The sequence below is a fragment of the Monodelphis domestica genome, chromosome 8 (assembly GCF_027887165.1).
Source record: "Monodelphis domestica isolate mMonDom1 chromosome 8, mMonDom1.pri, whole genome shotgun sequence".
NCBI lineage: Eukaryota > Metazoa > Chordata > Mammalia > Didelphimorphia > Didelphidae > Monodelphis > Monodelphis domestica.
In genome coordinates this window covers 21743538-21756503 of record NC_077234.1, presented here as the reverse complement: position 1 = coordinate 21756503, position 12966 = coordinate 21743538, and the positions used below count along the sequence as shown (strand labels likewise).

The window sequence follows — 12966 nt, the reverse complement described above, 5'->3', positions numbered from 1 at the left end:
TCTTTTCTAAGATTATAGCTTATTTTCTCTACTTTTCACAAATTCCTTTACTAATGAAAGAGAGCAGAAGAAACTGGGGCTTATTCTGGTTCTGAGTAAAAGATGTACTTTTTCACATTTGAGTGACCAAGATGTCATAAGCAGAGAGCTGCTGAATATCTGGGATAGTAGTCTTGAGTTGCTTTCCTTCCCTCTAAGAAACATTCCTAATTCCATTGTCTTCTTGTTACCTGATATGATTCTGTCTGGGGAGGCTAAGAAATCTCAAGGAAAAAGGGAATTCAAAGACATGAGTGTGAAGCTTGCTCTTGTGTATTGCCTGTCATAGAGATGATATTAACCTGTTGGAAAAAAATTGATCCCACAGGTGACGGGCCCCAGTGTAGAGACTATGTCATAAGCCTTGGGGTTGTGAAGCCTTTACTCTCCTTCATCAGTCCGTCCATCCCCATAACATTTTTGAGGAATGTTACTTGGGTTATGGTCAACTTATGTCGCCACAAAGATCCACCACCACCCATGGAAACCATTCAGGAGGTAAATATTTTCAATCCCCCTTTTAAAATCAAACTAGAAATGGTTGAACATAAATTCATTTACAATTTTTATTTTTTTCCTCAGATTCTTCCAGCCCTTTGTGTTTTAATTCATCACACAGATGTAAATGTGAGTAAAATTGTATTATTATCTATGTTCAGGGCTGCTCAGATTGCACAGGGACACAAGCCTTTTGGTAGTGGTCCCAAAAATATTTTATTTTACAAAGCTAAGGTTGTAGTGTGTGCATTGTCCATTTTGTTCATTCCCAGAGAAGCAGGGAGCATTAGTAAGTATTTACCCCCAATTCTTTCTACCTTACTACAGGACGAATTTGATGAAGATTTGAAAAGTTCAACTCAGGGAGGCATAGTGCCTTGGGACTTCCTGTAATATAGCTCAAGGTAGTAGTGAGTGATATCTTGGCCAAAGCAGAAATACCGATTGGGTCTGGACGTAGGAATTTCCTTATTTCATGTTTCTTTTTCTTTTTCTTTTTTTTAGGTTAAAATAATTTTCCTCTTTACTCATAGTTTATATACTTTAAGATTTATAAAACAGTTTACACATGGTATCCTTACTACAACTGTATGCATTAAGTAGGAAAGGTAATATTATCCCTATTTTATAGAAGAGAAAACTGAGGCACAGGGAAGTTAAATAGTTTATGATTACACGGGTAATTAGCAGATCTGGTAACAAGCCAGATTTTCTGATTCTCATTCAAAGTGCTCTTTCTATTAGCTATAGATGCACATTAAAAGACTCCATTTTAGTTTCTCTAGATATGTTAAAAAATATTTCTCCAGTTTAAGCTCCTTTCCAGACTTATTCTTTTAGGAAAGCAGGAAGAACAAAATCTAAGGCCGTCCTTAGAAATGGTATAAGGGTGATAAGCAGACTTAACTCTTATATTGATAAAATTGTTGTTTCTCTAAGGGGTGCCAAAACCTCCTTAAGGACATTCTCTTTTGTATTCAAATTTAAAGTTTTGATTACAAGAAGGAACTTATTTAAGGGAAGTGGTCCAGAAATAAACTGAATTCTTGAAATTTAAAAAAACATAGATGCCACAGAATAGGTGACAGTGCCTTAACCATATGTATGTTGTAAAGGCCACTAGAACCTCTTCCATCCTTATCACAGGGAGTGCTAACCTCTCATATAACGCTCATGTTTCTTTTTTAGCATGTGAATACATGCCTGTTTTCAAAGATAGGTCTTTTTTAAGTTATCAGCTCTTCAGAGTATTCATAGTATTTAATTTTTAATTTTTTTCAATTTTTATTTATTTATTTAATCTTGGAGTACTCAGGTTTAAAAAAATTATTTGCCTCTAAGCATTGAATGTCTCCTTGAAAACCATGGGAATATGCAGAATTTTGCTGATTTTTTTCCCCTAGAACCAGACCTACTTGTTAAAAGTTCAATAAACATTTATTAATATAAACAGCCTTTATGTAAAAAGCATTGAATTGTACACTGATATGGTTCTGGTATGATGTTTTCATGTTCATGATCTTTCCATGGATCTTGGAACTTCATAGTAGACTGCATCAATAAATTGAATGATCTCAGAAGTTCTTCATTAGACAAACTATGCTTTAAAAAAATTTAAGTTCCACAACTTTTAGGACAGAGACTGTTCTTAATATCTTTGCATATTCAACTAGTTACTGTGCTACATCTGAGACATTTAAAGATTGTTCTGAAGAATACAAATATATAAGGAAGAGTAAAATAAGCATTGGACCAGCTGAGATGGAAAGAGTAACATGAGTAGATAAGAGCAGGACACTAGAATTTGGTACAGAGGAGCTGATGAGAGTGGATAATGAGATAGCAGGTAAAAGGTAAGTTTGAGTCAGATTTTAGATCAAAGAATCTAGGAGTTAATATTTTAGTAGATAATGAGGGACCACTGATAAAAGTAACTTGGTCAGGGAATATGGGTTTTAGAATTCAGCCTGTGAGTTGGCAGAAGCAGCTTCCATTTAGGAAATTCTGCCTGCCAAAACATTTAGTGAACTCTGCAGTTTGGAGTCTTAGAGAGTTGATTGGGGTAGTGAGAACTTAAGTCACCTTGCCCTGGGTCAGTCATCCAATTATTGGACTCAACAGTGAATCAGAAGCAGGACTTGAACTAGGTTTTCTTCACTCCCCTTCCACCCCCTGCCTCTGTCTGATTATATAAAGAGGATTCTAGAGCATACTAGACTGGTGGTAAGAAGACCAGGAGTCTACTTGAGAAGGCCTGAACCAAAGAAGAAGATGAGAGACTGACTGCAGAGATAAAATGTACAAGGTTTGGTAAGTAGCCCACAAGTTGTTGGATCCAAAGAAAAGGGGAAACTTAAAAAAAAAAAAGGCAGTTCCAGACCCTAAATACAGAGGAAAAGTTGGAATGTGGATTTGGAGTTAACAGAGTAACCTAGGAAGAGAAGAACCTTGAGGAATCTCGAAACTGATGGAATATAAAGAGTTGACTATGTGATGGAAGCCAGGGGAGAAGAGACCATGAGTGATGGCATGGTTGGCGTTAGGAAATGTCACAGACAATTAGAACCTACTCTTGAGAAAAGCCTTTGGATCTGTTTTTTTGTTTTTATTTTTTCAGTAGTGAAGAAAAAAGAAATTGGTGAAAATGAACTTGGCTTCTCTGGTATTTTTCATGCTATACTTTTGTATAAGTGAATCTCAGCTTCTTTGAGTTTACTTTCTTATGGAAACCTTTTCCATACTAAGTATTTAAGAGGCAATAATTTGAAAAGTGTCCATGTTTTTCATTGGTATACAAAGTGTTCCTCTTTCCTTTTCTCCAATTTTTTTTTTTTGAGATAGATGATCAATGTAAAGCTTCTGACTCAGCCTGAACTCATGTTAAGACACATTTAAGAATGCACAAGAAGTGGAATGGAACTGCTACAACCATTCTGGAAAGCAATGTGGAACCAGAACCAAAGGGTCATCAAACTATGCATAGCCTTTGACCCAGAAATAACACTACTGAGTCTGTTTCTTAAAGGAATCAGAGATAATAGAAAAGGATCTACCTGTACAAAAATATTTTTAGCAGCTCTTTTTGTAGAGGCCAAGAACTGGAAACTGAGGAGATATCCATCAACTGGAGAAAGGCTGAACAAGTTGAATCTGGTTGTAATGGAACTGCACCAAAAGAAATGATCAGAGTGAGTTCAGAAAAACTGGAAAGAATTACATGAATTGATGAAAGTGAAGTGGCCAGAACCAGGGCAACAATGTATATAGTAACAGAAATACTGTATGATGATCAACTGTAAAGGACTAAACCATGATATAAAAAGCAAATTTCCAAGATAGCCCCAAGGGACTCATGATAAAAAAGGAACCACTGGAGCCTTGATTATAGATCAAAGCACACCATCTTTTACTTTATTTCCTTCATTATTTTTTATTGTATATATGATATATCTTCTGTCATGGCATGAGGAATATGGAAATATGTATTACATGAAAGCACTGGTATAACATCAAGAATATTCACCACCTTGTCAGCAGGGGAGGGAGGGAGAGGCTCTGAATTGTAAAATGTCAGAAAACAATTATTAAAAAAAATGTTTTTACATATAATTGAAAAAATAAGTTAAAAAAACAACAATAAATGGAGGGAAATTAATTAAAATTTTAATTGCTTAGTGTTCACATATTACCTGGCTCAGCAAAGTTATTTGCCTTAGGTGAACTATTTTGGGAATATGTTGATGTGTAGGGTGAGAAGATCTCAGTCATTTGCAAGTTGAAGCTGATACCTATGGGTCCATATGGTTCTGCATATAGTCATGGCACAAGCACACATTGGAATGCTAACATTTGATGCCAATATTTTTTTCCTTCTACCTTGAATACTTGTAACCTTGGAAATTTTCCAGAGAAATAATGATGAGTAACACTTGTTTTTTGGTCATTTAATTCAAGTTTTTTCCTTAGTTGCCTTTTGCTTATAATCTCCTTGAATTAGAATGAATGAAGATTATTATTCTTAAATATTTCTAGAATCTTTTTAGATACAGGTGATAACCATAATTTTGTAGCATTTTTGTCAAGCATTCATAAAATTTTTTGCCCATTATTTGGGAGTTATTAAGAATACAAAAGATATACAAATAATACTTTAAAGTAAAATAATCTAAAAAATGCAGAATATTCATTTCTAGAGAGAGACATTATTTAAAAGAATGTATTGTTGATGTAGAAGAACTTTGTCAATTTATAGTACTCCCAAGCTGATGGATCCCCATATTGTCCTGATATAAAACTTGGGGGTTTTCAATTTCAAGAGAGAGGGTACAATCTGATGCTGGGAAAAGCCTTCTGGACAGTGGTTATTAGAGAAAGTGCTCAGATGAGATTGACCGTGCACACATGCATCCTTGCTTTGCTCAAACCATGCTGTGCTTGCTCCTAATAACTAGGGCCACTGGCTTGCCTTTATTAGATACATCCATCCATCCAGATATACTTTGGACCTGCTCCCACCCTTCAGCATTGAGAAGTGAATTAGCATTTATATAGCACTTGTTTTGTGCCAGGCACTTTGAAGTGATGGGGAGGGGCAACTAGGTAGCTCCATGGATGGAGAGCAAGAATTCTTTTTTCTTTTTGACTCCTTCCCTTCCATCAATACTAAGGATTAGTTTCCAGGCAAAAAAAATGATGACAAGAGCTAGGCAATGGGATTAAGTGACTTGACCGAGGTCACATTTGAACCCAGGACCTTCCATCTCTAGGCCTGACTCTCAATCTATTGAACCACTAGCTGCTCTTCTCAGTATCAACTCTAAGGCATATGGAAAGGATTTTTTTTTAAAGGGATGGGGAACAGTCATGTTTCCCACCTACTCTCTTCTGTGAAGTGTGATCTTTGGACGTCCCAGGATGGCTCTGCCGGGGAGAACAGCCTCTTCTCAAGAGTCAGATGGCCTCAGCATCAGGCCCAACTCCACTAGAGTATATCCTGGTCCCCTGACCCCCTGGCCAAGAGTGTTCTGATCCGGAGAAGAAGGGTGATCCTCAGGCTGACTAACAACCCCCAGAAAGTTGGGAAAAGGAAATGTGGAACAGCTCCACAAAGATGTTCCTTCTGTGGAAGGCCCACAGTCTGATTGTGCTACCAAAAATGTACAGATATTTTCTTTGTGTTGTAATAAACTACCAACTATTCAGGTGGAAATTGAGGGAGAGAACAGTGGACACATTATTGTTATAAATAAAAATTAGTCAGGTAGGCTTATCCCTAGATTTATAGCTGTATTAGTAAAGAGAAAGAAAGAAAAATAAGGTATCCAACCTTCCTAACTCAAGATAACTGAGCCCCTCCAGACTACTGCTGCACTTGCCAGAAATTGTGAGATTAGATAAGAACTTGGGGGAGAAAGCGGACCCCAAAAGTCCAGCACTGGTTCTAAAGCCCAAGCAACTGGTTCCTGTTGGACACTTTCCAAAGTGGAGATGCTCTGGATGATGTAATTCTACACTAAGCAAGTGTGTGGGGACAAGAGCTGTCATTAAAGAGAAGTCTGTGGGGCATCACAGCAGGACTCTTGCCAGGATGTGGCAGTCTCTCTTTCCACCAGTGCAGACTGCTCCCCCAAAAAGATGCCTTTCTGGGAGGCAGTGGCCACCTTGTAGACAGCAGCCCAGACAGGGTGGCCAGGCCACCCTTCTGGGGAGCTGGGGTTGCCTCTACTCTACCAGAAGCCTCCTGGGGAGCCTTAGGAGAGGAAGAGGGGCCAAGAACCATTCCCACATGGGGTGGGAGGAGATGAGGGTCTCCAGGAGTTGCCACTGAAGTGTCTGGTGTTCTTTGTTGTAGATCCTGGTAGACACCGTCTGGGCCCTCTCCTATCTGACTGATGCCGGCAACGAGCAAATCCAGATGGTCATCGATTCAGGCATCGTCCCTCATCTGGTCCCTCTGCTCAGCCACCAGGAGGTGAAGGTGCAGGTGAGTTTGATCAGTAAGCCAGAGGGCACTTGGCATCTCGGGCTCCCCAGAGCCCTTGTTGCTGCTGCCGCCACCTCCAAGAACACAAGAGGGTCTTCTTCACGGGGAGACTGGGGTCCTCACTCCTCCTGGAGGGGGAGCACTGTGGGGACAGGCACACATACCAGCCACTGCAGAGGACTTGGGCTGGCTCAAGAAAGGTTTCTTTTCATCCTGAGGGAAGTAAGAGCTTCTACAAAGAGACCTGAACCTGCAGTTCATCCTAGGCATGTGGAATGGCCACTGCAGAGTCTTCAACAGGAGATGGGGCCTTGTGGGTGTGAGGAACATGAGGGCAAGCAGTTTGGCATGGGGTGGCCTCCAGAGAGGCTGGGCAGTTCGGTTGTGACCACATTGTGAAGGGATTTCCCGTTAGATAGCTGTTGATATTTCATGCAGGAGACACCAAGGGCCACTGGTCTGTAGAGGAGTGGCATGCTTAGATCTGCTCTTAATGGAGCATCATTTTGGCAGCAAGATGCCCAGGATGATGAGCTAGGAGGGGGGAAGATGAGGCTGGGAGACCAATTAGGAGATGGTAGTGGTCATGAAGCTAAGAGGTAAGTGGGAGGAGAGAGAAGGGAGCTGGAAGCAAGTGATAACCAGGAAGCTAGCAAGGAGAGTTGGCCTAGAAGGAGGGCAGGGAGCATTCATTGTGTGCAGCCAGCTGGCTCTCTTGGCAGAGGGTACTTGCAGTCAGGGGGCGCTGTCTGCCAGAAGTGCATCAAGGCTTTGGAGTTTTGGCTTTTACAAATTCTTTGTGATCCATATGATAGGAATTATGAGGTGAAAGATTGGAAAACTTAAACTCAGCTTGGAAGATTTCTGTTTCATTTAGTAATTTGTGACTACTAATTATTGATGAGCAATCAGTTGATATAGAATAAAAAAGGAATTTCTATTACTTGAACATAGATACATCATTGTTATCATAAAGGTTATGTTGTGTAATTCAGAACTACAGTGTCTATTCTCTGGGCTTTAAAAGGTTTTTTTGTTGGGGTTTGTTTTTTTTTTTAATCCAAATGTAAACAGGATTGACTAAAACAATAAACAGGGAGCACCAAAATAGAACTGTTTGCAGAGCATAATTCACACACTCTTTTTTAATATGAGAGTAAAGAGTTTCTTAGAACAGTTTGAGGGTCCAATTAAGGATACTCTAGAGTTTTGGAAATTACTGAACAAGCAAAATGTTGCAGAATTACCTTCTCTTGGAACCTTACAAACTAGACCATAAAACAAATGTCTTTTAGCTAGGTTAACCAATTGAGTGAGTATCCAGTACCAATTAACAGGATTCCCTCATTAACTAGGGGTTCTATGAAGTGTATTCTGCTTTGGTTTGAAAGGATTTATGAATACAAAGCAAGGCTTGAAGGAATGTTCCGGAATCAATTCTCTTATGCTTTCCATATGTAGTGTACAAAAGCTAGGAGTATTACATTTTAGAAATCCATTTCAAAACAAATTTGATGGCAGATGTTGAACTCTTAAAACAAGAAATTGGTGAACAGAATGCCTTTCCTAAATATTTTGATTAGTCAAAATTTTACTAAATATTGCACTGGAAAAATTTGATATAAGTAAAGATTGGAATTCTCTGTCATGCCAATAGATACTTTTAACAGCAAAATATATCAGACTAGAAATAAAGGAAAAATGGGAAACCTGTTTCCCAGCATTCCCCTCCAAGGTTCCTTTCCATCTGTTCTATTAGATCCTCTATGCTCCTGTTATTTGATCTTTGGAGCTATTCACATGTAATTGTGTTTTAATTGCAAGAGAGTTTAGTGTGCGTCTCTGTCTTTCAGACAGCCGCGCTCCGAGCTGTCGGCAACATCGTCACTGGCACCGATGAGCAGACGCAGGTCGTGCTGAACTGTGATGCTCTGTCACACTTTCCAGCACTGCTGACACATCCCAAAGAAAAAATCAATAAGGTGGGTATGGACCGAGTGCCTCAGGGAGGAGGGGGGCTTCAGAACTTGAGGCACCCAGACTTCTTGTCTTTATACTATTTGCTTCAGTGCCCTTCTGCCAAACAGGTGTTTGTCTTCTGTGGCCTGTGAACCTATTGCATTTCAGTTGTGATAACTGAACACACTGGAAGTTAATCATAGGGTCTTTTGTGGTTTTCTCCTTTAAAAAAAAGCTGCCCAATATCTGAGGCTACTGAGTTTTAGGAACAGTTGCTGAATGTGTCTTCTTAGCAAAAAGATGGTTAATAAGTTTAATATTTCCTGAAATACTGACAAATCGAATCTGGGAATCTTAATAACTTTCCATATAGTTACTTCATAAAGTTTTACAGGTGATGCGGGCTTTTAGTGAAGTTTTTATTCCCCAATCAAAACTGATTAGCTAAAACAACTCCTCCACCTGTATCTTCTGCCCAGTTAGAGTCACTAGAAACCAGTCAGAATCAGGAAATCACTGATTAGCTTCCACACAGTCTCAACACTGCTGGGGGCATCTGACAGTGTACCTATTGGTTTTATCATTCACTTCCTGGGATGTGAAGGCCTGATTACTCTTAAGACCCTGCTGAGCTTTCCCTTTGGTCTTAAAGAGTTTGTTAGTCACATGCTGTATGTAACCCCATTGTGTTCTGAGCTGTCAAGGACCAGAAATTTTATGGGTTTGCTTTAAAGACAACCTTTGAGTTAAGTCTAAGAGGATTATGTTGTATTAAGAATTAGACTTATACCTGAATTCTCAATGGGGTTGACAAATTTTAGCCTAAATTCTATTGTGTCCAGATACTATTACTTCATATAGACACCCGCTTGTTTAATTGTGCTCTTAATGAAAATGTGTTTTCACAAGTAGGACCTGAAGAGTCACTTCCATTGTGAGTTTCCAAATTCGCTGTCTCATGAAATTCAAGTTAAATTGTTGCTTAGGTTTCAAATTATGGTCAAATATGATGTCTTAAGATTTTTTTAAAGGATGATTTACCAAATAAATACACAAAAACAGTTGTTAAATAATTTTTTTTAAACCAGCTCTCTTGGAAATGATGAAACAGAGATAACAGGGTGCATTTGAATGGTGTGTGATTGGAGCATTTTAAAATTTAAATTAAGTAAATATTAAAATGGGGGGGGGTGTATGTGTGTGTGCGTGGGTTTAAGTATAAAGGCTAAGGAAAGGGAGCCCTGACAGATAATGCAGATATCGGAGTGCATCTGAGGCGGTTGTAAAAATACAAGAGTGTTTATTACAACTTTGCCAGTGATTACAATTTGGAAACGGCTCACCTACCTGCCTGACACCCTATAATCTCTAACAGGTTCATAAATGTGGACCTGTAATCTGATCCATAAGAGCTACGTGTTCATTGATTTGTAGGAGTCATTTGTTTTTAAAATAACATGTTCTCCGCTTGTGTCAGTTAGACAAATGAATAGAATGACAGGAATAGACAAATAAACTTTTTTTCCCTTGAGAGTCTACAAATTCTAGTAACTTGCTGCATAGTTTTTCCTCTCTGCTTACGTGTAAAAGCAGTGGTTTTAGTGTTTATTTTTAGTGAAAAATGCAAAGCATTTGATAAGAATGATGAAAGATTCTTCACCTTCCTTACAAACAGGAACAAAAGCCGATTAATAGGGAAAACAGTAAAACAAGGAAGCTTGGGGACAAGAAGGCCAGTTAGACCTTTTTTTAATGGATTTATTATTTGTCTGTCAGCCAGAATTTAGATGCACAATGGGACCAAATACTAGTTGACTAATACCAAAACTTTCCTTGAAAAAGCATGTTAATGGTGGGCAGTTAGGTGGCTCAGTGGATAGAGAGCCAGGCCTAGAGATGGAAGGTCCTGGGTTTAAATTTGACCTCAGACACTGTAATGGTGGAAATTTAGGGGAGATGGGAGAGGTTTGTATATTGTAATGGTTAAGAATGTGGCTACAGGATTTATGTAATATTAAACAATGGCCGCCAAGGAATTTACTTATGAAATTCCTAAAAATGAAACACTCAAGTCAGAATGGAGTTTATGGAGGTTTAATCACACTGGGAATAGGGAAAGGAGAGGGAGAGAAGGAGAGAAGAGAAAAGGGAAAGGGGCTACTCAACCTCTGACCAAGGCAGAGGGAGTTTTAGGCCCAAAGGCCCAGGTGGAAAGAGTCAGTCCTTAACTCACGTGACCAATCTGAAGGAAAGCTGTCTGCGGGCGTCCTCCCTCTCCAAGCTCCTAACACCAACTCTTCCTAACACCAACTGGCGTCTCCCTCTCCCCACAGGAAGTGAGCGAATTCTAGAGGCTGTTCCCTACCTCACTTCCTGTGTCTCACAAAATCCAATGGTTGGCTCTAGCTTGGCTTAGGACAGCCCAGGTGGGCAGTTAGTTATTTCTGATTTGTCATTGACTAGCACATGCCCGTGTAGTGTGGGTGTGCACAATTTTTGGGTGCTAGACCAAGATGGAGACTTTTAAAATTCACAATCCCCCCTGATGATGATTGGGAGACTAGTCTCCCCAATTGATCACTAAACATAAGCATACTGTACCCCAAAAATTTCTAACTGTAAGTGTATACAAAAAAATTTTCCACTAAGAGGAAAATTATAATAGCTGTAAATATGGGAAATGGACGAGAGAGAAAGACAGCAAACCAATGTTTTGCTGGGCGCATTGACAAAAGCCAATTAGGGGGCAGTCCCCTTTGGCATAAGAGTGTACATTCAAAAAATGTTCAATCAACCACACCCCAAGGTTCATTCTGGATCTTCCTGTAGTGAAAAGGTTTAGATATCTTTCTGCAAACAGTTCATTCTCTGGATTCAGTTAGTTAGCAAGCTTCTTCTCGAACAAAATTTAAATCTTGGATTTGATGAAATACAATCCCCCCTGAAGAAAGTGTTGAAAAAACACTGAGTCCAGCTGAGGATTCAAGTTTCAGTTGTGGGGGTGTGTGAGTTAATTCAAAATAAAAACAAAACAATATGAAAATAAAATCAAAATCAAAAGAAGAAAAGGGGAAAAAATTAAGGGAAAAAAATATAGACCCTTTATATATATATATATATTAAAGAAGAATTCAAAATCAGTATCAAAATAAAAAAAAAATCTATGTATACAAAATTTTAGAAAGCAAGAATAAAAAAAAATTTTTTTTTTCTCACAGGCCCCTTTATTAGGGTCCAGTTAAGTAATTTCTAATCCCACAAGTCTGTAGGACAGAATGTAGCATAATTTTACTTCCCCATTTGCAGCCAAGGTTACAGGAAGTTGCCATACTATAGGAGAGAAAAAAGAGGACCAGATTTCTGTTTTATATCTAGGGAAGTGTCATTCCCTCGTCTGATTTTACCTTCGTTCTCAGGGATGGATGGAGCCAGGATGGTAGCCAACCTTAGGTACTTGTCTGTAGGTATTTTCACGAAGAGTGTGGATACAGGGAAGGCCTACATCTTAACGTCTGTCAAGTGTCGCAACCCCGAGTCTCACACTAGGTTCAAGTCCTTAGTATTGGCTTAGAAATGCATTAAGTCTTCCTGGATTGGTCTTTGATTTTTAGACCTGTGAGCTCTTTTGGCATTATCCAGGTTATCTCTGTGCTCCTTGTTTGATCTCGTTCCTAGAATCAGACACAAACACTAATCATAGTCCCACAACAATTATCAATAAATGGCAGGTTCCCATAGTCTAAAGCTGTTTGGGTGCGTATTAGTAATAACAGCAAGTATATATTTAAAATAATATTGTAGAATAAAAATTAATATTGATCATATGTACCTAAAGTACATAGAAATGAGAAAAAGGGAAAAAATAAAATAATGTAAAAATAATAATAATAATAAAATAAGGAAAAGAGAAAAAAGGAAAAAAGGGAAAAAAATTAAATTTAGAAATTCAATGTGTCAAAAGCAGAATAAAACAGTTCCACTTGTCAATGGGTAGTTATCTCCAATGCATGTATAGGATACAGTCAATCAGTCTCAACAGAAGATGCTCTCTTTACATGAGAACAGTGAATCCAAGAGTCCTTTTCTCCAACCTTTATAGATGTTGGAGTAGTTAACAATATTTGGAATGGTCCTTCCCAGGAAGGCTGGGTTGCTCCTGTACGCTGGAAGTTCTTTATATACACGTTGTCTCCTGGGTTCAGGTTGTGAAGTGAGAAGTCTAGTGGTCCAGCTTGTACTGCAGCTCCGGATTCATGTAGCTCACGCAGTTTGTGCTGTAATTCCTGTATATAGGAAGCAATAGTAGTATCTCCCCCTAATAGCAATGTATAAGCCGGGGAGAAAGGCTTAGCCTGTATAGGCGGGTGTCCAAAAAGCATCTCAAATGGTGAAATATGTAAGTCTCCTCTAGGCCTGCTTCTAAGATAAAATAGGGCCAGAGGGAGAATTTCAGGCCATTTTAAATGGGTCTCAGTGCATAATTTTCC

General features: G+C 38.9%; 1 protein-coding gene, 1 non-coding gene and 1 pseudogene across 4 annotated transcripts in view; 2 read left to right on the top strand and 1 right to left on the bottom strand.

Moving 5' to 3' along the window:
* The window catches only part of KPNA4 (karyopherin subunit alpha 4), a 68887-nt gene that overhangs the window by 41972 nt on the left and 13949 nt on the right, over positions 1 to 12966 (top strand). For all 3 annotated transcript variants that reach the window (XM_001363121.5, XM_007502282.3, XM_056807492.1), the window contains exons 9-12: positions 368 to 537; positions 622 to 666; positions 6389 to 6520; positions 8374 to 8502. In XM_001363121.5, the coding sequence (XP_001363158.1) occupies positions 368 to 537; positions 622 to 666; positions 6389 to 6520; positions 8374 to 8502 (476 nt within the window). The remainder of the gene's footprint in view (positions 1 to 367; positions 538 to 621; positions 667 to 6388; positions 6521 to 8373; positions 8503 to 12966) is intronic.
* LOC130456012 (U6atac minor spliceosomal RNA) lies at positions 1593 to 1708 on the bottom strand (annotated as a pseudogene).
* Positions 9574 to 9886, top strand: LOC130456022 (small Cajal body-specific RNA 7). The gene has a single exon (XR_008914304.1). It is a non-coding gene; the product is annotated as a small Cajal body-specific RNA 7 (non-coding RNA).